General features: G+C 34.8%; 1 protein-coding gene across 4 annotated transcripts in view; it reads right to left on the bottom strand.

Moving 5' to 3' along the window:
* LOC149786043 (guanylate-binding protein 6-like) overlaps positions 1 to 24,331 on the bottom strand; it is a 131,151-nt gene that overhangs the window by 46,140 nt on the left and 60,680 nt on the right. For 2 of the 4 annotated variants that reach the window (XM_089976325.1, XM_089976324.1), the window contains exons 2-3: positions 6,421 to 6,464; positions 657 to 880 (exon numbers count right to left, since the gene is read on the bottom strand). In XM_089976325.1, coding sequence (XP_089832451.1) covers positions 657 to 880; positions 6,421 to 6,464 — 268 coding nt within the window. Of the gene's footprint in view, positions 1 to 656; positions 881 to 6,420; positions 6,465 to 10,095; positions 10,187 to 15,580; positions 15,680 to 24,331 lie in introns of those variants that run through there. The other 2 variants (XM_089976327.1, XM_089976326.1) reach the window with 2 other exon arrangements.

Below are 24,331 nucleotides of genomic sequence, written 5' to 3'. Positions count from 1 at the left end.
AAGTTCCGTTCTATTTTGGTGTATTTTTTGCAATTCTACTTGACTTCGAGAGGGACTTCTAATCTTGGCAATTATCTTTGTGATTTCTGTATTGATCCTGTCTTCTTAATTTGATCTATTGCATCCGTCAGTTAATTTCGGTCCTTGTTAGAACATCTATGTTAGTCTCGTGTTTGAATGGTATGTTTTTAAACTATGTGGTTTCCTATTTTTAGAGTGAACCGTATTTTAATCGTCTTGTTTAGTCCTATTCAGTTATTGGTATACTTTTTGTTGTTAGGCTTTGACTATCTATTAAGTTTATACTGCTTAATTGTATCTTCTTCTTCTCCTTCTTTGTATTATTATTATTATTGCTATTATTATTATTATTATTATTATTATTGATCCTTTGAAAAATCAAAATCAAAATAAATTGTAATTTTGATAAGACAAAATGATGTCAATTTGTACATTCCAGTACTCATAGGATATTTTCATCTCTGAATGAAATCCTTAATAATCACATCAGACTACAAGTTAACGAAATCTGAGTACAGGCTCATTTATTAAGAAATAAATAATTCCTCAAAATGTCATAAAAGAAAATGTAAAGGAACAAACAAACGACTAAATAAATGGATTTTTTAATGTTACTTGTTGTGAATTGCAATCACCTTGTTTTACTCCTGCCAATCGATTGAGTAGGTAGGATTTGCCAGTCCTGAAGGGTCCAGCAATTGTGACGACACTAAGGGGGACGTGTATCTGTTTTATCTCACTCAGCACAACATCGCGTATTTGCAGGTTTCCCTCCGGGTCAGGGGCTATAAGGCAACGAGGTTCTTTGAACACGTCAAGGGATTCATACTTGGTAACGTCAGTCTTTTTATGGACTGGTCTGATTGTAAAGAAATATACATTATACAGGGATACATGTGAACCGCTTTGTAACAATTATCAGGATGATAAACAATCTAAACAAATCTACTCTATAAAGCTTGGAAATCTAGAAGATATGTAATCAATTCATATCCCCTTCTCTTGACTGTTTCTATGTATATAATGCACAACTAGTCTGGTCGCTCAATATCTAGCTTATGGTAGTGTTCGTATATAAAAATATTGTAAATATGGCGAAAATAGGTAACGTAAAATGTTTCTATTAAATGTTCAATCCTTAATATGTTATCTTGCATTTCATAATAAGATATATAAGATTGTTTTTTTCAGAAAGGTTTTTACTGACATTTACAACTGGTAACAGCGTAAATCCAAGTCCCGTCTGATGTGTACTGACGAGTTTTCCGGCAAGGCTATCCCCTGCCTAGAAAAGATATTGTGTTTGCCTTTGCCTAAGACACTGTAGAACTATACTAAAGTTAGGAGGCAGTGCTCACAGAAATGATCAAACATAAATTAGAACTAGGCCTGTGCCTGCACGGCAAAAAAAGTAAAAGTCTTGAAATTTGAATAACATTGCTAATATCCATTTACATTACGAACAACTATAATGCAATCTTCTCCAAATGTACTGAAGTATGATTCTAAAATGAATTTTGTGTATGATGAGTAGTGTCTATATAATCCTTCTAACAAAACTCCATTAAACAAAGTATAAATGTCAGGAGCAAAACGTTCAAGATAATTATTAAATTATTCTAAGAGTGAACAGATTTAATAAGGTCATTAACATGCCAACGGATGTCAGTTTTAATTTTTCTGATCAAACGGTTGTGAATAAGCATGCTTATTACAATTTATACTAACAAATCACAAGTCTGAAGAAGTTATTGTTGTTCAGATTATATACAGTTGTAAACGTCATCAAAAAATTCTGATCAGGTCATCTATACACTGATAGAAACATGCCTAATAAAATTAATTTGTTCAAAAGATTTCTTATAATAGCGTAAAACGAGTTTTTGGAACAAACAGACAAGCACATTCATGGACGGACACACAAAATCAAATAAACCCGTTCCTGCTAGAAGCAATATGGGGTTAATTACACATCATGTTACTGCTCAACCTGCTAAATACAAGTTCGTACTACATATGACTAATTTTCGTTATCATTTTATCTACCAGCAAATCACCAATTCTTCGAATGCAGTATCATGCTGCTGGCATATATTTTAAAGGGTTCTCCCAAGGAATTATTTTGTGACTTCGAATAGGCGCACGTTAGCATCATAAAAATGAAAAACGACAACCATCTTAAGTTAGGGATTATTGATCAAACAATTTGTCTCTTCTTCATCCGGCAAAATTCTCCTTTTTACTTGGATAAAGAGAAATTCCCAGGCCAGATAGCATTCAAGTTAAAGTTTATTGATCAAACTATATTTTCTTGTTCAGATTGTACTGTGTAAACATAATAGCAACTTAAGGATCATTTATGCAAGTTTACTAGCGTTACGACCCTATGGTCTTAAACTAAGTATCAGAAAGAAACGAAACCAACAAGTTTTGTAAAATCAACCAAAATGTAATTATCTAACTGACCAAATTAAAATTTAAGAGGAACTTACAGTATTGTAAATTAAATCCAAAATAATCGTACATGTTGTGTCACAAGTCAGAAGGTATGGAATGTTCCGAATGAATTTCAATAATATTGAATATACTGATGTACCAACAGTCTTGATGTATCACCATGACATGATCCAGAATGTTTTTGGTCGAGTACTCAATAATCCAAAAGTATTGTTTCGATACAAGAAGTCAGTGGGAACTTTGTAATTCTAATGAACAATTTAAATAAACAGTTCCTCTTAAATTATAACTGAACAGAACTAAAAGTGATCCAATAGACTGGCATTAAAAAAGTACGAATAATTGTTCACCTGGATTACATTATATACAGAGTATCACTTGACCCATTATACAACAAAATGCTCTGTATTTGGGTTATTTTCAATGGAACATTCCATCAAAAACTGTCAATAACTTCCCTTCCAGAACATTTTAAGGTTGTAACTAAGGCTAGATCCTGAACTCAAATTCAGATACACGTTTTAAAAAATATGACAATAGTCAGGTACGTCGGAACTCTACCTTCAATCACGGACAAAGATCAATCACACAATATAAATTAAATATACATCAAAACTAGTTCCGGAAAATAACAAGAATGAATAAAATCACAACTACTATTAAACCAAGAATAATATATTGCAAATAATGCAAGATAACGTCTTAGAACGTGAGTAATTATCATGTATTATATTAACTGAATACCCAGTATACGGTAAGATTGTCTGTTATGTCAGTAATATGGCTTGCAGATGGGTGATATAATTAGTATTTAACAGATTAATTGCAAAGGTTACAAGGAAACATAACAACATATCTGCACAAGTGCATTTTGTAATGGCAGGTACTGAAGAATCGCGGGTTTTACTGACAGTGCATCGGGATCACGACGGTAAAGAGCTCAGGCTAGAACACTCGAGAGTGTGTGTGTGTGTGGAGAACAGTTTTAAAATATCAGTCCTGTTTTGATCGCTTTTGTAAGAAGGATTTGCAAAGGGCACGAGGTATTATTTGTCTTGTGTATCTGATTTGTTGCACATGTCTGTAATTGCAGATACAAATTTTAATCGTATTTTAATAATTAATGATTATCTGTCAAAATCAGCACCTAAAGAGACGGACAAATGTCTTTTACTTGATCGTTAAACTATTAATTTTTGAACCCAAATTTTCGCTATTCTGATATGACTGACATAAGAACCATTTGTGGAAATCTTTCAAATTCAAATGTTATAAGAACCAGCATTATGTAACAGTCTATTTGTTCTTTACTGTAACAACAAAACTTTTATTCTTCATATCTTGCGGTTTTGAGCTAACATATTCGTAAAAAAGATACTGCAAATACATCCCCGCCGTCTGTAACAAATAACTTTGTTTTGATTTAGTAATATGCTTACACATTTTGAACTATGTTTATAATTTAATATATTGTGTCCAAAAGGTAGTGAAATAATAATGAATTATATAATGTGTCAGACACAAATGAACAGTACTTGCTCAAATGCAAAAACAAACAAACAAAGAAGCAAAGCATAACAACGGAGAGTCGCTTCATGATTTAGTAAGTGGTTGTACAAATTATACGTGTGTTTAATCTACCAGAAATACTTAATAATGTTGTTTTCTTTTATATACAAGGAAATTCAAATATACACATAAAGCATGCGGACTTATACAAATGTAACTTATAAAGTTGAACTATGGTTTGTTTAAGTCGCTTCTCTAAACCGTTTTGACACCTATCATTTCCACTCAGTTTACAACGAAATTGGACCGTTGGCAACAGAAGGGACCTTCATTTTAATCTCTACCAATATTTCCTATATATCAATAATGTATACGTGCCTTCCTTATGTCATACCGTATACATTTCTTAGGCCTCTCCCATAGCATAGAGTTTTGAATATGAACACAACTTAATATTTTTACTTGGTGCAATTTTTACATCATTGCTCTTTTCTTTACCTCGTCTATTCCTAATATATATATATATATATATATATATATATATATATATATATATATATATATATATATATATATATATATATAAAAATAATTCGATCAATTTCTTTCATTTATTATTATTAAATTAAAAGTACATTTTGAAATACGCGATGCTTTCTAATAAGTTCTTTGCGTTTGAAATATATCTCCGTCCTTTCAATTTCACCACCGCATACATTCCCATTCTTTTATGTGTATTGTTTCGGGAGAAATTATCTCTAAATGGTTGTAATTTGTACAAACATATGCGATATGTGTTATATAGTGGTAACATATCCTTTGAAATCTTGTTATTTGTAAAGAATAGGATACCTGATGTAACGTAAGTGAAAGATCTAAAATGGACAATGATCTAATACTGAATTTATGAAACGAGCCTTACCTAGCCAAAGCTGGACATTATTTAACGAGGTTCATACATTTATTATTAAATCATTACCCATTTGAAAGTCTTTTAATCACATAGTTTTTATTTCAATAGAAATTATTTAGATAGAAAGAAGAATAAATAATTTCATTCATTCTGACAGACGGTGCATCTTTCATTTGTTGTGCATAAAATACAGTCCCAAAGTTGAACTAGTAAAAGTAGATTGTAGTTTGGTTTTTACAAACTATCAATCAAAGAAGAAACGTCCATCTGAATAAACAGAACATTTTATAATTACAAAATCAGTTTTCAAAACAGAATGATCAATGCGTTTGATATCACATTGTTTGATACAGTTCACAGAAGGCCATGAGAACATGTTTACCCTAAATTGTCACTTTCACAACTAAACATTACATTGCTGCGATTTGAGTCATTTCCTGAGCATCCAACAACGTGATCAAAAGAAGGAGAAGAACTAAGTTGCTAAATAACCATGTCATTTTGTCTCCAGCACGTCTGTGTTTATGAATAATAATAATAATAATAATAATAATAATAATGTGGACTTAGTACAGCCCCAAATCTTTAGAGGTTCTAATCGTTTCACAATATTAAGGTAACATAAAAACATATACAATGACAAGGTTACATAAACACCAAGAAAATAAACAACAAAAACATGCTGAAAATAATCAATGAAGTAAACATCATTAAGTCTGCACTTGTTGTCGAAATAGGTGAGTTCTAAAAAGCACTCTTGAATGAGATTATTGCTTCCTTGTGTCTAAGATCAATCGGGAATTCGTTCCATGCAGCTGGGCTCTGTACGCAGTATTACGATGTCCGTATGACGTAAAATCGTTTAGATTAACATGATTAAGAGATATTCAAAAAAGCTGTTCAATATAAAATCGTTTGTGGCAGAGATAGAAAAGACTGCTTGAAAATCATCATGACGCTAGTGTTAGCTGTACTGGGATTTGCAGAATCAGTCACCATAATATAATTTCGAGGATCAACTAATTTAATGTAATTTGCAGAATCAGTCACCCAAATATATAATCAGTTATCCTAATGTAACTTGCAGAACAATTAACCCTAACATAATTTGCAGAATCCGTCGCTCTAAGGGTTAAGAAAACAGTTTACAATTGGGACCAACATAATAGGTTCGTATTCTATTAGGGAATTTCTATGGCGAAAAGTAAATAATGTGCATAATATAAAAAAAAATTTTAAAAAAATCAAACTTGACATACACGAGTTTCTCACATTTTTGGGAACAGGACACATCAACCTTTTTTGGTCCACTCAAAAATCTCTCAAATGTTTCGCGCCGTTTCGCACAAAGTTATTTAGTGCATTATCCGTTGTATTTAATTATTGCATTATCCGGTAAATTTTCATAAACAAAAGTTTAATCACTACGACATTTTACATATTTTCAAGCAATCGCAGTTAGTAGTTTATTTTGTGTTATGCACAGTTTCAAGCATGTTTCAAATGTGTAAATCACTTACTCGTCGGCAATGCATGTGGATGCCATATCATTCAACAGAACTTTCTGAAAAAGAAATTAATTTAAAGGTAACGATAACAATTGATGATCTTTTCCAAAACTTACATTAACATAAACTATCAAAAGTCAATAATAAGCCAATACAGACTGTTTTGACCCATTAAAATTACATGTACATTACACGAAAATTGTAAACATAAATTATATTTCTCTAAAAACATTTAAATTTAAAATGAACTATACTAATTAAGAGAATGAAATGAAATAATTTGCATATTTCAGGTCAGTTGCATTCAAATATTAATTAAGATAATTGTTTAATTGGAAAATGCAGTAGTTTATTTCTCGAGCTTAGGCTGATACAATATCACTAAAATTGAAATGATTATTCAGCAACTTTGATGGAGTTTTTAGACTGCTTCATTTCAAATTATTTCTGGGACCATTATGTACTGGCCACAAATATTATATGGACCACAAAGATTATAATACCGTAGGCAGTGGCCTCTGCAAGCAACCAAATGCCACCTCCATCATCAAGTTTTACTCGACTCAGAATTTTGCTAGAAAATATTGCGACCAGAAATGACTGCAGACTGCATGTGTCAATTTCGAGTAAGATTTGCAAACTCCGGAGTAATGTTTATGACTCAATAGGTTTAGCATAAATTTATGGCAGAGATAACTCATAACTCTAGAGCATTTAAACTTTCCGCAAAGAACCCATGCACTGTACTTGGCATAGCGCTTCTTGGCAAAGCTGTGTCACATCATTATGATAGTTTTTATAATTATTTAATTCCTACTCCAGCTTTGGTCGATCCGTGCTTGCGTATGCTACGCACGGATGCCAATATCACAGACACTGTCGCATCATTTTTTTGGGGGTGATCTGTCATGGTTGTGATGGAGTCAGTGTTTACGGGCAAGGCGATGGTTGCCGTTAACCCTCAAACCGGGGTTCGAATCTCCGTGGAGTAAGAATTATTTTTGTATTTTTTTATCTAATCTGTATGATAATTATGATAATGCTAATTGTATCATATATATATATATATATATATATATATATATATATATATATATATATATATATATATATATATATATATATATATATATATATATATATATATATATAACTTATGTTAGATTCACTTTTATAATTTTGCAAAATAATTAAATGTCCGGTGGTATAACAAAACTGGAAATGACTATTTCATTTTCGTACTTCAGAAGAAATGCAGAGATACTTAAACTGCTTAGGCTACAATTTTAACAAACTTTCTATATTCATAGCAACCGTATATGACATATTTACAAAGTAAACAGACGAGTTTCTTCAAATGTGAATTTAGACTGACAGATTCGTTATTAAAAACAAGCCAGTTAGTTAGCGGACCAGTCTATACTTGTAACGAGAATGGATGTTAAGTGAAGCGCTTTACGGTGTAAATTGTGGAGGTCATATGGCGGAAAATGTTGGATCTTTTCTAACTTCAAAACATGTCAGATCAGATAAAAGGATAAATCAACATCGCTTTACAAATATTAAAAGAAGACTATGATCACCTGACCACGATCAGTGAAGAATTCCAGTTCTGGATCATTCAGCAAAAGTTACATATGTAGACTAGTTAAAGTGAGTGCTAAAAATAAATAAGTTTCGCATTATATAGTATTTGTGTTCTGATCCTAATCCATACGGATTTTGCCTTTGTGACAAGAAGTTTGACCAGCTGCAGAACCAGGTTAGTATTAAAAATGTATTTATGCATACGTTCTGTAACCCAGCGATTTAATATATTGGCTATACTTTTTACGCCCAAATTACACTTTTTTGTCGTTGCCACTTATAGCAATAATTACGCTTAAGCATTGGTGAGGGGGGCTAGTAACAGAAGCCAGATCATGTACATAGTTGGGGTGAATGGGTCCCTCCAACAAAGAGCTTGCAAGTAACAGGAAAGAAACATATGTCTTTTTTAGTTGGTAATAAGAATGACAATAAACATATATTTCTACCTCTTGAATTTCATCAAAATGTACTTACTTACTCCGTTTTCAAATCCGAATTACATGACACGTATCACACATTCCAAAACTTGATACACACCGCGAAATTGTACTGTAATTTCGACTACTTTTTCAACAGATATCACAGTCTCCTTACTGCACTCAAAAAGAAATTAACGTGATATTCGATAGCGTCTTTCTGATAGTTTCAATTAAGAACATATTTTCCCACACTATGATTCCAAGCGATCAGTGATAGAATAGAAACACAGGTGCAGTTGATTCCTAAACGCGACCCCTCTACTGCTCAAATCACATGTACACTATCCAGAATAGACCCAATAAATCCAGTCCATCATAAGCAGAAAAATAAAATCCATCCATTCTAACCAACTGGAAAAGTTGTTTCAATACGCAGCCATTCACAATATGACTCTAAATTTTAATGCTAAGGAGACCAAAACGACAATTTTTTAAAACTAATATAAATAAAAAGTTCAAAGGTCGCTGGTCGGTGCTATGTGCGCATTAATATTGTTACAGTGTATTGATGCATCTACGGTTAAATATTTATTTAGGAATACAGCATAAATTCAATTACTTTGTTCCTTGAAGTGTATTCTTTTAATATGAAGCCTTAGGTAGGAAAACGAATGAGGATATAATAAAAAAAAGGTTACTGCATTTGCATGGGCAAATATTCACGATTTTTTTCCGGACTAATACTGCATTACCAAGGTCGTGCAGTATTACCCAGAAAAACTCGTTCATATTCTCCCATACAAATGCTGTAACATACGTATGGTATGATGTATTAAAGAATATCAATCAAAAGAGGACATATACAGGTAGGCTTGTTTCAAGGTTTTGGTTACCGAGAGAGAGAGAGAGAGATGTTGTTGTAGTGTTTAACGCAATTTTTCAGCACACGATAGACTATACATGGCGGCCAGTATTAATGGTGGATGAAGAACCCAGAAAAACACCGGAAAGAACCACCGACCCACGAGAAGCTACTGGCAAGCTTCTCACATACCCACATTGGCCGAATCCTAGACTCGAACCCACGCAGACAGATGTGAGATGACAGTGATCCGTAACGGAGAGCGCTTTAGACCACTCGGCCACTCGGGGCCCCGAGAGAGAGAGAGAGAGAGAGAGAGAGAGAGAGAGAGAGAGAGAGAGAGAGAGACAGAGAGATTCATGTTTGAATGACAGAGAGATGTTCTACAAACAAGAGTTAAGTGACGTAAGAAGAAAGAGAGATATAATTGAAAACGGTCTTAAAATGGGTTCAGACAAGTCTAGTTTGTGTTGTTGCCAAACTATACAGCACACACACACACACAAACAAACATGTTAGAAAATATACATTTAGATAAAAGCATGGAATTTGAAGGAAAAAATTAAATAACTGCAAAATTTGTTTTGAATGTTGAAAGTCCATGAAGCTTTTCGTGAACACCCACCCTTACCCCGAAAATTTTACATCTTTATGAATTATCAGAAGTGAATACTGATAATGCAATACTGTGTTTTCGAAACAATACAATTTATTCTTACTGAGCAGAACCTCAAATTTCAGAAATAATATTTAATATTAAAGGCAAAGCAAAGTGTACAGTATTTAACGGGGTACTTACTACACATTGGGACCTACCTTCTTACTTCGCCTGAACTTGAATATTCGTCAATGTTTACCCGGCTGTGATAGCGATGTATTGTATATGCATCTGTCTTTCCGTGGCGCTAAGAGCAAACTTAGGAACATGATATGACAGTTTGTCCTTTCACATATTAAGTTTCAGTCGAGATTGACGCATACCACGTTCAGATGCAATGAAGTTACACATTTAAGAAAGAATTCAGAAAACCTGAGCTAGTGTTGTGGTTAGTACGTTGATTTAGTTTTGAGTAAATACCATGACACGATTTGGAATGTACTTGTACTTTAATTTGGGTGCAACGGAAAATAATGTAAAGTAACTACAGATCATTAAAGATCACCAATTCAAGTGTACTTGGCGATTTAGTCCTAAATTAAAATCTTTCTAAAACAGAATAAAAACTCATCTCATACCTTCTTCTGAACAGCCGTGGTTTAAATATAAAAATAGTTTAAGATCATTAACATTTGAAAGTATTAGAACAATTATTGTTAGCGATAATAAAGTTGGCTAATCAAACCTTTATAATGTAATGTGTGCTGTAACCTGCCCTGGCTATGGATAAAATACTTCATGACTCTAAGCATGTATTCGTGTACAACAGTTGCTGCAAGAAGTGGGTCTTATATGAAATTAATTTTTACCATGCATCAATGAATCGCTTCTTTTCCAGTCTGAGATATTGCATTACCTTCTCTCTGAATAGACATATTTTGAGTGCAGACACAGCAGGATCGGGATTACTATTTGTGGTTTATTCTGAATTGTCTGAAAATATCTTGGCTCAAATGCCAGTGTACCTTAATTTCCTTAACAGTATCTTAAAAAATGCATCCTAGAATTATTATGTGTCTTACATCAAATATTGGTCATTTTGATCTGCTTCTGCGGCTTGTTCAGAAAATGATGTGGAATACATATACACCATAGGTTGAAAACATATTTCGCTAGTTTTTGGTATTCAAATGGTGTTATTATTAGTCTGGTATCACCACATGAAAAAATTATATGCAATAATCTTAGTTAAAATGTAGGTTGGGTAAAAATAATTATAATTATGCAATACTTACCCGTCGCTATTGCACAGCTATTACTTTATCTTTTCAATTTTAATACGTTCTACCACAGAGTAGAAAATATACTCCGTCCTCTCGTGACCATCACAGGCGCATAAGTAAACGTGAACATCACAGGCGCATAAGTAAAAGAAGTGATCTTCCTCGTAGACGCTGATTATGTCAGGACATGGAAGCAGGGTGGGAGGAGGGTAAATGGCAATAGCGATGAGTAAGTATTGCATAATTCAAATTAGTTTTACCCCGCCGCCCACCACCCAAAAGAGAACTACATCCTATTAGCAGCAATAACTTACACATCCCTATTGCGCAGCTGAATTTGTCAGTTAGGTGGGTAAGCTGATGTGTTAAGCTGATCAAATACAGAGAAAAATGGAAAGTACTCACTATTAAGTGATTCACTTTAGAGAATGTTGTGTCCCTATGGGCCACAGTTTGTGCCGAATGCGCTTTGTTGTGCTAACGAGCGGAGTTAGATAGAGAAGAAAGTAGTGTGGGATTGCCAAAATGCTGCCTTTATTACATCCATCAAGGAATAATGATTTAGATAGGCCCAAGAAGCAGCGAAGGATAGAACCTCATGGATTTTTAGTTTCATCAAGGAGGGGTCTTTGTTGGTAAGTGACCGATAAGTTCTTTTGATTATGGTGACAATCCACCATAAAATGGTGTAGGCCAAAATGTCAACGGGACCCTTAGGAAGAAGGGAACGATTTTTGCTATTCTTTCTTTTCCTATCCAGGGCATTTAGATAGAAACATGGTGCACTAACTGGGTTTAAATGCCTATCTTGATCATCTCCAGCACAGATTCGACTGAGACTGGGAATCTCTGTAGGTGATGGAGCTATCGAAGGTAAGTGATTAATGTGTAAAAATCCGGTTGACAAAGGAGGGAAAAGAAATCGTAATTGCTAGTAAATCGGAGGTAGCTAGTGTCAACAGACAATGCACGAATCTCGCTGAATCTTCAGACAGACGCAAAAGCGAGTAAAAACACTATCTTGAGTCTCAGGTCGTGAAATGAAGACTCACTCAAGAGTCCATTCCGTGAAGACTGTTTTACCTCACCTGGACAGACTCCGATAAAACATTCTTCTTTCCTGGAATGTGGCAGACACAGAGAGTGGTTTTCTCCGAGGTGAACCAGCGGAGGAGGTTGGAGACCTCCACGCAAAGAGAAGGGGCATATATACCTCTTGACGTCGAACATACACTATGGCGGACGTGTTGTCCTATGAGACCGTAACACATCGCCCCATTAATTTGTCGATACATTCGTGAAACGTTTGAAATACGGCTTTCATTTCTAGGTTGTTGATGTCGAAAGATGAATCTCCCAATTTTAAAAGCCCTGAAGAATTATTCCTCTAACTCTAAATGAGCGCCCCAACCGGAATCTGACTCGTTGGCTCATTGGAGGACATATATGAGAGGTGGTCGGGTAAATACATAGGAACCCCAGTCAGGAATATTTTCAGATTAATCCACCAGAACAAATGGTGATGAAAGTCTGGTCCTGGAGGAATCAGAGCTGATAGCAAATCTCTCTGTAGTTTCCACCTTGAGAGAAAGAGAAATTGTAGAAGGTGCATATGATGACGTTCTAATGGAACGAGATCCATAGTGCCGTTCAAGTTCACCAGTAGGAATAAGAACAGGAGAGCAGACTACGATGGTTTTACTCGTAGAAACTCTAGATGTGCTAGGATTTGATTTATGCTATCCAGTGGTACCCGGACTAAGTTTTCGTTTGTGTGGAAATTTGTCCCCACGTAAACGAAGTCCCGAGATGGAATCAGTTCCGATTTCTCAAGGTTGATTAAAAACCGCAACCGATTTACTGTGGACCCCCCCAAATAAAACGATCCTGGTGGAGGGGCTGAACATAAATATTATGGATCAGTCAGTTGTCAAAATACAGGAAAATTGAAGCCTATAGTAACCAGAGACATACCGCTACAACTCTCAAAACTCAGTAGAAGACTATGGGTGTGGAAGAGATTCTGAACGGTAGACCTCATTGAAAATGTCGTTATCGAAGCTAAACCCGAGGTATTTCCAACGTGGAGAAAAAAACTTGATGTGCAAATAGGCATCCTGAAGGACGATGTTGACCTTCAAATCTGACGTGCGCATCATCGCTTTCCAGATTGAGAAAGTGGTCTCCATCTTGAAATGTTCCTCCAGAAGAAGGCAGTTTAGTGGCGAGAGATCGATTATTATTCCCGCTTTTCCTGACAATCAGGAATATTCGGGAGTAGAATGCAGGAGACTGATCGTTCAAGACCTCTGCAAGAGGTGTACATATCTTCACCCAATTTCACCAAATTGGAGTGGTAAAATAACAGAGGATCCTTCCCAGAGGCGGTTGTTGCCGAAAATGAAGTTGATAACCCTCGTTCATAACAGAAAGGACCAATCCATTGTCCGTATTGCTTGACCAAACCTCCGAACGGAGGCCTAGGCGAACATATACGATAACGAAATACACGTCAGGAGAGGATGTGAGTCCATAGCCTCACTCCTTCCTTTGGAAAGGAAGGTGGGTTGGAGAAATTTGTCCTAGTGGCTCTTCAACGAGTTCCATGACAATGACCTGATTGACCTGCCAGGTCTCATTTGAGATTTTTTTCTGGACTGAAGTTACATCTTTTTGCAGAATTTTTCGGATTGCACCTGTGGGCGACTTGTATTAGTTCTTTGTCTGGCCGATTTCAATGGGTAATGATCTGGTGTGAAGAATCTATGTTGAAGATCATGCAGTCTTGTTGTGCCATGGTGGGGATGAGTCCCCTGAAGATGTTCTCGGCTTGCAACAGAACAGTCCTTAGAAAGCCTTTGCTGTGGTTAAGGAAGACCTTCCAGGCGTCCAGCGCAACGTGATGTATGATGTGTAAATGTTCATCCGATAAGGCCATTGCGACATAAAGTGAATGCCGGTATGTCCTAGCCAGAACTTCTAGCTAGTGTTGTAACGCGGATGGATTCAGAGCCGCCTCCTTCAGCATACTAAACGAAGTAGTCGAGAAGAAGTCAGCATGAAAAGCCATTGTGACCAGATACCAGACTTTAAGCTCAATGGCTTACATTGCTTTAATGTCTAGGCGTGTCCAGGTTCCGGTTGTATTGCCCACTTGGGATATACCTGCATCCGCTGGGGAGGCTTAATTGGCCACATCGGTAACTCGATGCAAGAGCCATAAGTGTAAAGGTAGATGGAAGAGCAGGTCATCCTCTTTGATGTCGGGCAAAGTCTTGGCGTGCGGAGAACCGCTATGATATTCCCTCGAACCATGAGAATTGTGGAATAAGCAGAAGCTCTGTCCATGGTTAGGTCCCGGAGATTGTTTCCAATAGGTAAAGGATCTTCCTGGGTGTGCGCCAGATGGTGTCAGACACCAGTCAACATGTAGACGAAGGCAAACTCCATTTACCGAGTTATCTAAAGACCAGATCTCCCTCGCTTCATCTAACTGAAATGAGCTGGTAGGCCTAATAGGAGACTTCATTTCGTCTATTTCTATCTCAAACACATTCGAGTAAAAAATGATAGATAACACATCATCGTCTAAAACATTCCGAGCAAGAGACTGGCTGGGCTTCAATATGCCATTCAGGGGAAGTGACATAGGAGCGCTCTGCACCTTTTCCCGTTTTTCTTCGTTATCATGAGTGAGTTCGAAAAGTTGCAGGGTGAAGACGAGACCGCCTGTCTTTCATCGATGGTGCTATTCATGTAGTCTTCCTGGTGGGTGCCACCTCGGCAGAAGGTGATGGACACGATCCGTGGCATCACCTCTACTCTGGGTCCAGTAGCCCAAGAGGACTTACTGACAAAATACTCTGAGTTCGGGGTGGGTGGGCGGCATAACATTCGTATAATAGGAAAAGGGGTATCGAATCCGATCCTCATCCCAATTCAGGACACACTGGGCAGACTCCTAATCCTGTAAGGGTATGATGGAAAAGTGGGAAGAGGGGAATCTCGGTCCGATTCCTGTCCCTGCACCACGAAGCCACTAAGTGATGACCGATAAAACGTCAGTGACCGGTACGAGAAGACCATTAACCAATGACCTATGACCGGTTAATATATATTGCCCGGTGACACCGGTCAGCAGACTTTGACATATATATGTCAGAGCTGAGTTCGTCCTCAACATTCATGAAGGTGTGGTGCTGTACCTTCCATTTGGAAGGGTGTAACACGCTACCCCGGAAGTATTGGGTGCGATGCAGTTCCTCCCTCTCGGTTGTATTGTTGACGAGTGGTGCACTTCCTTCCTAGGGCAAGACATCATCACACTACTGTGAACGTGAGGGGTACTCGACTTCTTCTCCGGGGGGGGGGGGAATATACACCTCGACATTTTCATTCAATTCTGCAGAAAGGGTCTTACCCTTATCCGAAGAGATTAATCACACAGGCTACTGGGACCTCGGAGTATTCTAATGAGCTGAGAAACTCGTCTTCTTCGAATGTATTCTTTCTTGAGGATCTGTAAAAGAAAAACCTGAAAAAATTCAGATGATAAGTGAGATTTATATTTCTTCCACCCTCTGTAAGTACGTCTGGTATCGACTAGATTCCATACATCATTAGTCCATTTTGTGCAGAAAGTAGAACGGTTCTTAAGTGTGAACATTTGAGGCAGTCTGTGTGAGTATCCCACGCTTTTCTACAGAACTATAACATCTATAACAATAACAATATTGATTTATTTCATAAGTAAGACTCACCTTTTTGTATGTACTGAATGCTTCATACATCTGGTTGTATTTGCACAAGACAGACAATTTTTTTCTGAATAAATCCTCTGAACGAGATCTATAATAATAACAACTTTGTATTATTTTCGCACATGAAACTCGCATGTTTATATGTACTGCGTGCTGTATACACACCAGTGCATTGCACATACGTGCATCATGATTCTACGTGAGGAAATTTTTGTCTTTTCACTCCCTTTTTTAAGATGTTCAGTTGTTAACCTTTATTGTTATCTAGGAGCAATGCAGACACGCACAATAACAAAGCGACGCGTCACGCGCTGTATTAAAATAAAATGGCGAACTAGACAAAACACCGAATAAATGTTTAATCAATTATTTAACTAAGGAGATTAAGAAATTTCCTATTAATTGCGGCTGGGCCTATGTGCGTTGCAAACAAGACTTACCTGTGAACCAATTGTATTTCGAAAATAAGAGGGATGTACCCTAACTCCTAAATGGTGGAATAAACCGTTCAAACTCAAGAACGACATTTCCAGAAATAATACTGAAAAAGGTCATGGGTTACAGGCATAAAAACAAGACGAGACCGATAAATGTAACACTAGATGAAATATTGTTGAAGGGAGAACCAAACAGGTTTACATTCGCAACAGACAATTTTTCTGTGGTTATATTACGAACGACACAATTTTTACGAGAAAAAGTTTTAATCACCAGCTTGTACGAAAACAAAGTTGTATCCGTCAGAAACGATTTATCCATAGGCCTTTACGAGAAAGGATTGTCCATCAGCTTTTATGAGACGGATGTTCTCGTAAACTCTTGGTCAAGCTGTTTTCATGACCCAATAGAAAGAGAGAAAAAAAGAAAGACGAACTTCAATCCTCTTGAAAGAGGTGTCATTTGACGATGAAGATGTAGCTACATCTGGGGAATTTTTGGCTTGCGAGGGTACGGGACCGAGCTGTAAATACAGAAGCCTGTTTGAGTCTCTGGCGAACAAACTCTTATTGAAATACTCACATATAAAATTACATTCCAATATCAAACTACATAAGCTTAAATTACAGATATAAGAGATACATATAAAACTACGATATTCTTTCACTTACCAACATCATACATATGTATAATTTCTTCCTTTTAGAATATAATACAGATAATTAAATATCGAATAAATTCACGATAGCTAAAGAATCTAAAATTCAATATTTCAGACTAATATCGTAATTAAAATATCAACATACTAAACTCTATTATTTGAAGAGTATTTTATTTCTAAATTAACTATTACTGAGTATGAAGTTGGTAGCGAACGTTGCTTTTTACTATAATCAACAATATAATTACAAGTAAATATAAGTTCTTCAAACAATTAAACCCTTTAAAACATTATCCTAAATAATAGTAAAGAAATATTAAAATGATCTAATGTTTAAACGTATTGATGTTAGATTAACATCTTAACACTAAAGATTCTTATAACACTAAAAATCCTTATACTATATGAAAAATTGTACATAGATGATAATCTTACCTCTAAATACAGAAGCCAGTTTGAGTTTCTGGCGAACAAACTGGCGTGCCCTAGGTTTGGGACCTTTTTATATCAGTTTCTTAGGTCAAAGCCAAATATGGACATGTGTCTAGCTCTTGTGTTCGCCAGAATCTCAATGTGAGGCTTCGTAGTCTCTTACAGATTATCGTCTGGGTCTATGTACGTTATTACGTATGCAATTCTGCAAGATCAGCTCATTTACTAGTCTAGGAAAAATCTTTGGAATTCGTCTAGTTCATCTATTTACGTAACCTAGCGAATGTACTTTATGCTGACTTTGGGATACAGGGGCAATGTATGTATAAGACGGTTCGTATTTGATCATGAGGGCGCAATCGTTGTTAAATAGTATATAATTGTAATATCGAAATAAATGGATTTAATTTCAGTATATTTTAATAGAAAATTACTTTCAATATAATTTAATCAAAACTTACTTTTAATACAATTTAGAGAAAATTTCAATCTTATTACTTGTACTAAGAAATTATGTCCTAATACAATCATTAACATGGCGTCCTTGAAAAAGATTACTGGTTCTACGCATGTGAGAGAATGTATTCACATTGAATCGACGTTACATATCGACACGAAAAGTAAATAGCGATGATAAACTATTGCTGCTATGAAAATGGGTGTTTCTGGTTATTTTAATCAAAATTATTTGATTCAAGGATACATGACTGAGATGGATTAGGGCAGGTTACGAATGAGCTGTGTTACTATAAAATTATTGTTCACATGTCAACAGATTACACAGTTTCTTATTTCTTATCAGTATTGTAATCAGATACATCTGTATTTGAGGACAGAAAGTCTGAGAGAGAGAGAGAGAGAGAGAGAGAGAGAGAGAGAGAGAGAAAATGTATACATTTTACATTGCTAAAATTAACTTAGATGTATTATGACTGTATGAAAATTGCTAACAGAAACACAGTGATTAAAACTTTGATAAACAAATACTTAAGTTCCAATCATCGCTCCCAAAGAGGTGTGGTTATTAATCTCTGTGACTTCGTAAAAAGAATAAATAAAACAAGAAAGAAAAAACTTTATTAAAGAAACATGTAGAGAATGTAAGAGGTATCGTCTAACGGGAACTAGAAACAAAAAAAGAGATAGAAAAGAAAGGTAGAAAAAGACAGATAAAAGAAAGAAGGCGAAAGATTGAACAATTGAATTGAGAGTCACCAAGAATCATAACTATTTTTCTGTACATTATTTGTATTGATGTATGCTTGCTCACTGGAGATGCAGTGAGAAACAGAATATAATTACGAAGACATTGTATATTTTGTGTCGTCACTAGAACCATGTACAATATTCTGCAGAAAGCTTTTTTTGAATCAGTTCAGGATCAACTTGTTAGATTTACCACTAAGGCTAGGATCAACTTGTTAGATTTACCACTAAGGCTAGGATCAACTTGTTAGATTTACCACTAAGGCTGTAAAGTCGATGAAAGGAACGCTTATCATTATTATTTCGTTAACTGATATGCTGAATAATTATAGTTACTGCATTTGTATGGGAAAATATGAACGAGTTTTTCAGATGTAATACTGCACGACCTTGGGAGTGCAGTATATCCATCCGACAAAAAGAGTTCATATTTTCCCCATACAAATGCAGTAACCTTTTAATTATATGCTCATTTCCTTATTCTACCTAAGGCTTAATTATGTAAACAAAATACACGATAGAAACAAAGTAAATGAATGCATGCGGTATTCCAAACTAAATGCACAAGTGCAGATTCATCATTACACAACAACATCATTGTTTATGCCCACATTACTCCAGCCAGATAAATTTGAACTTAGTCGCGCGCTAGACATACGTTTCGAAAGAAAATGGCATTTTTGTCAACTTAAAGTTGAAATTTGTAGTCATATTGTGAATGAATGCGCATTGCAACAAGATTTTCGACTGATACCTATTGTTTTGAGTCGAGTGGGACGTGCGTACTTTTGTGTGTGGTATGATGTGAAAAAATACCAACCAAATCGGGACATATTCAGATACTCTTTTTCTGATATCCCCGTTTTGTATTTTTTACATCCACCCACCCCATATATATATATATATATATATATATATATATATATATATATATATATATATATATATATATATACGACTCAACTGGCTTACTTTAAGTAAAAGAGCAAATACCGACAAACTTTGTAAATTTCAACAAATAATGTATTTCCCTGTAATACAAAAGTGAAACTTTAAAAAGAACTTACAGTATTGTGAATTGAATCCCCAAAAATCATAAAGTTCTATCAAAATCCCAATGTATAGAATTCCAAATGAGTTGTATTGGTGATCCAAATGAATTCCAATATTGAATGAGGTGATGTGCGTGTATTCTCGAATGTGAAATATGTCATTGGCATGGAATGTGGCGATATGTTAGCAGTCCTGATGTAACACAATAATATAATTCAAAAGGTCCCTGAATGAATTCACAATAACTCTAAATTAATGATTTACTCCGAAAATATTATTGAGCATTTTGTAAGTACAGTGAATAATAATAATAATAATAATAATAATAATAAATGTGTCCACTCAAATTAAAAACTGAACACAACAATACAACTTGGAAATTTCAGGTAAAAATGAGTAATTTTGAAATAACATTAATTTAAAGAGATAAGAGAAAATGATATAACCAGGATGTAGAACAGTTTCCGTTCTAAAACATTCTGAGGTGTCATAAAGATCAGGAACTTCTAAGCTAAAAAAAACTGTTGTCCTACACTCAGATTCGAATAAACATGATTACCTTCATTAATAATGATCAGAATATTTAATCTATAGTCATGGCTATGTATTATGTTGTTTACAAAGTAAATGTCACTAGTCCGATAGACCATTAATATGATTTTAGACAAAAGTCAATTACAAAAGATTGAAATACATATCATATAATCATGGAGAAAAGCCAACAAATCATACAAATTAAATATGCATGACATATATATATATATATATATATATATATATATATATATATATATATATATATATATATATATATATATATATATATATATATACATACTCGAATAATCCGAGTGAGAACGTAAAGACAACTAGTCTTCGTGAGCCGGAACGTAACAAAATCATTCAAAATCATATTGAAGTATAAAGATGAATCAACCAAAGGATTTAACGACCAAGCATTTTTTTATTTGACTAAACAGTTCAGAATATAACTCGAGCTGAAGAAAATGAGCATGCGGAGTTAGTAAATGAGTGATTATTGAAGTCCAGAAAAGTCAGTGCAACTCTCTCTCTCTCTTCTTGCAACCGAGACCTCTAATTCGATGCTGCCCTACTTCATAACCTCTTTCTCAAAAACCAGTTAGCTGTGCGAGTCCATAGTCAAGCAAAAGTCAGTGGTGAGGTGGTGAGCTTATGCAAACAATGAAGGAAGGTGACTGGAGACGATTACGAGTCAATACATTTGACCTCCAAATTCATTTATCTGTGAAACATTGAAAGAAAAGTCATAAAATAGGACAGAAGTGCAAGAAGCTTGAGGATCTCATTGTAACAGCCACTCATTTTCTTGTAAGAAAAGTATCCATCCAGTCTCATTCTTCTATTATATGGTTTGGTTAGTCTTAGACTGTGCATTGAAAACTTAATACATTTTCAGCAAATGATTTCAAATTTCCTAGCAGGTTTAGTGTCAAGCGATCGTGTATTTATTGCTTTATGGCTGTAATTTTATTACAGTCTATTGCACACAAATTGTGTTACAACGCAGATCCAACGATGAACCATTGTGCATGAAATATCGTTAGCTACTTTGTCGTTTATGTGCCACTATGAAGCACAGTAATCGTACAAATAATCTATACTGCCATGCCCTCTTCAGGTAGATTTAGATCCTCATTAGTTGTAATGTGAATACAACGTGAAAGAGGATTAAGCAAATACAAGAATGACGAATGCCATTTCATTTCGTTCCATCTCGTGCCTCATACAACGGCCCCTATCTCCAAGCTCTCGAGTATCAGCGCCCACACACATACTGCCTTGCTAACAGAAACTCTAAAACTAGTTGGCATACGTGTGTGTATGTTTGTTTTTAATGGAAAAGATTCTACTGACATTACGAAATGCAAGTCTCTGTACGATAGCAGACCCCCTATCCCATATATAGCTTTTTAGGTGCCAGACAAGAAGCTCCCCGTCAATTTAAATTTACTGTTTACCCTTTTATATTGTGTATACCACGTCTTAATTGGAGGAAAAAAGTGTTTGACTTTGTTCATACTATTGTATAATGATGATAAACAGTGTGCGTTTTGAATGCTGGAGTAATTATTTATGTTTCCAGTATTACACCACTTATACCACTTATAAAGGGGGTGTATAATAGAGATGAATGTGAATACCAGGAAAGGAATCCCCCCTACTGCACCCCAGTTGATAGGGACCTTCTATAAATACGTATTTTGATTCTAAACAAATACAACATTAGTCCAAATACTGCAGTAATCTCAATTCATGTACTTAATTACCTTCCATGTTAACACACTAAATTAAAATTTATGTTGAAGTTTTGTATTACGTTTAATTTATGCATAAGGAAAAAATTATGTAACTGACATGCATACATTTTTTAACTGAAAATGTCAACACCACCACACATGGGTCGAATATAATTAATGTGAAATTAGAAACAACATAATATAACACAAAGCATTGACAAACCAGTCTGAAAATCAGAAATAACATTAAATAACACAAACAAATGATAAACCAGTCTGAAAATCAGAAATCACACAAAATAACACAACGCGTTGATTTACCATTCTGAAAATCAGAAGAAAAAAACATAGAATAACACAAAACATTGATATACCAGTCTGAAAACAGAAATAACATTCAATAACACAAAGCATTCATAAACCAGTCTGAACGGCTACGAGAGTAAAGAATTGTACACATGCAACTAATGACGAGAGTCTAATAAAATCCAACCAAACATTGCATGAAAAATGGAATTTTCTCTAGAAAAGTAATAATGAAACTAATAATGGAATTAATATCATAGAGTCTAATATTTGTAGAAATTATTTTCCAGCCTTAACGTCCATCAGCATGATGTTTGTTCGATTTTGTCTTATAATAACACGAGTGTTGAAAGTATAAACCCTTTTATTAAGTAAATCGAGCTCCAAGATGATGTTGAATGAAAAAATAAATAATCCAATGCATGTGTTCATACAGGCAGGGTACTTGTGATGCCGGATGGCATGTGTTCATACAGGCAGGGTACTTGTGATGCCAGATTGCACGTGTAACAAAATGGATGAATAAGGGAAGTTTATTTTTTCATCTGGGAACAGTTTACTACCAACTGTGACTTTAAGTTGAACTACTTATTTATTTTTAAATTTATTTATTCTTCCAACGTCTGTTCACTTTACAATGTCACGGTCACTGTTACTAAAAATAGTTTTGCCTATGCATTTAAGTTCCAGATGATAATTTATCGATATTAACAGATTTCAATGCAGGTTGGTGGATGTGTTTCCTATTACCTTAGAATGAGTCTCTCTCTCTCTCTCTCTCAATAGTTTAGCAATTAAAGTAAATTACTAATCAATATCTTGATATGTATATTGGTTTTATTAATATTGCTACCATTATAAATTGTCACGCCCTTATTATTATTATTATTATTATTATTATTATCTGTAAGAGAATCACTTTGAACAATAGTCGTGGATATGCAGGTGGTAGCATTGGACCACTGACCATTCCGTATACGTGATAGAGTCAGGGAGAAAGTTGTTAAGTTGATAATTATAAAAGAAAGAAAAATATATAATGTGAAACAAGATATCATTTCCTAAAGTTAATTGAGGCATACACAAGTATGCACCAAATAAATGTCATACGAAACGTCTGACAATTCATCTGAGTAAATATATATATATATATATATATATATATATATATATATATATATATATATATATATATATATATATATATATATATATATATTGTATTAAGTATGATTTCTTTATGAGGTACATGAAAGATTTCTGGAAATCATTGTGTCAAATATTGTAAACACGAGAGTCTAAATCTATAGACTGCGTGGCTAAGTTTCTATTTAAAAATGTTTCGGATTTTTATCGCAGTCCTTTTTACGTGTTCATCTTAACAAAAAAGCTGAGAGAAAATCAATGCTTTTGCAAGACATTTGTACTGAACTGGTTATTCATCTTATTTAGTGAACTTTCACGGCATTCTAAAAGTTTTTAGACGCAACGGCAAATACATTTCTATATCAATCATAGCCCCCTTAGCGGTCGGAATAACGGATCCATTATTAAACTGAAAGGAAAATGTGTTAGTACACTCATGTTCTTTTGTAAGTGAAAGATCGTAGATTGTGTTTTCATTTCGTTCAAACTTTTTATACAGATCTCAACTTTGAAATGTGAAGAAGAAATATATATGCATTAATTTGTTAGTCAAAGCTGCAAAGGTTTGTCCATCTGTTATCTGGGTGAATTCACAGTCAATTACGCCACATAAACGTCTCGTCGGTTGTAAAGACAGAGTATAATTGTTGTTTCTTTCTCTCACGTTTAATTAAAAGTGTATGCCGAGCAAATAATGCATTTGGAAAACGGCATTAAAACATCTTTTCAAAGTTCCGAGTATACAGATCAGTACATATAAGTGACTTTACATCACCACAGTGTTCGTCACAACAATATCAACTTCTGATAATATAGAACAGTCTTGCGTGTCTAAATGAAAAAAGACAAGGTTGTAATACACCATATTATGGTGAAATTAATTATATTAT

The sequence above is a fragment of the Sinohyriopsis cumingii genome, chromosome 12, assembly GCF_028554795.1.
Source record: "Sinohyriopsis cumingii isolate HCF-2022 chromosome 12, ASM2855479v2, whole genome shotgun sequence".
Classification (NCBI taxonomy): Eukaryota; Metazoa; Mollusca; class Bivalvia; order Unionida; family Unionidae; genus Sinohyriopsis; species Sinohyriopsis cumingii.
This window is presented reverse-complemented; position numbering and strand designations above follow the sequence as displayed.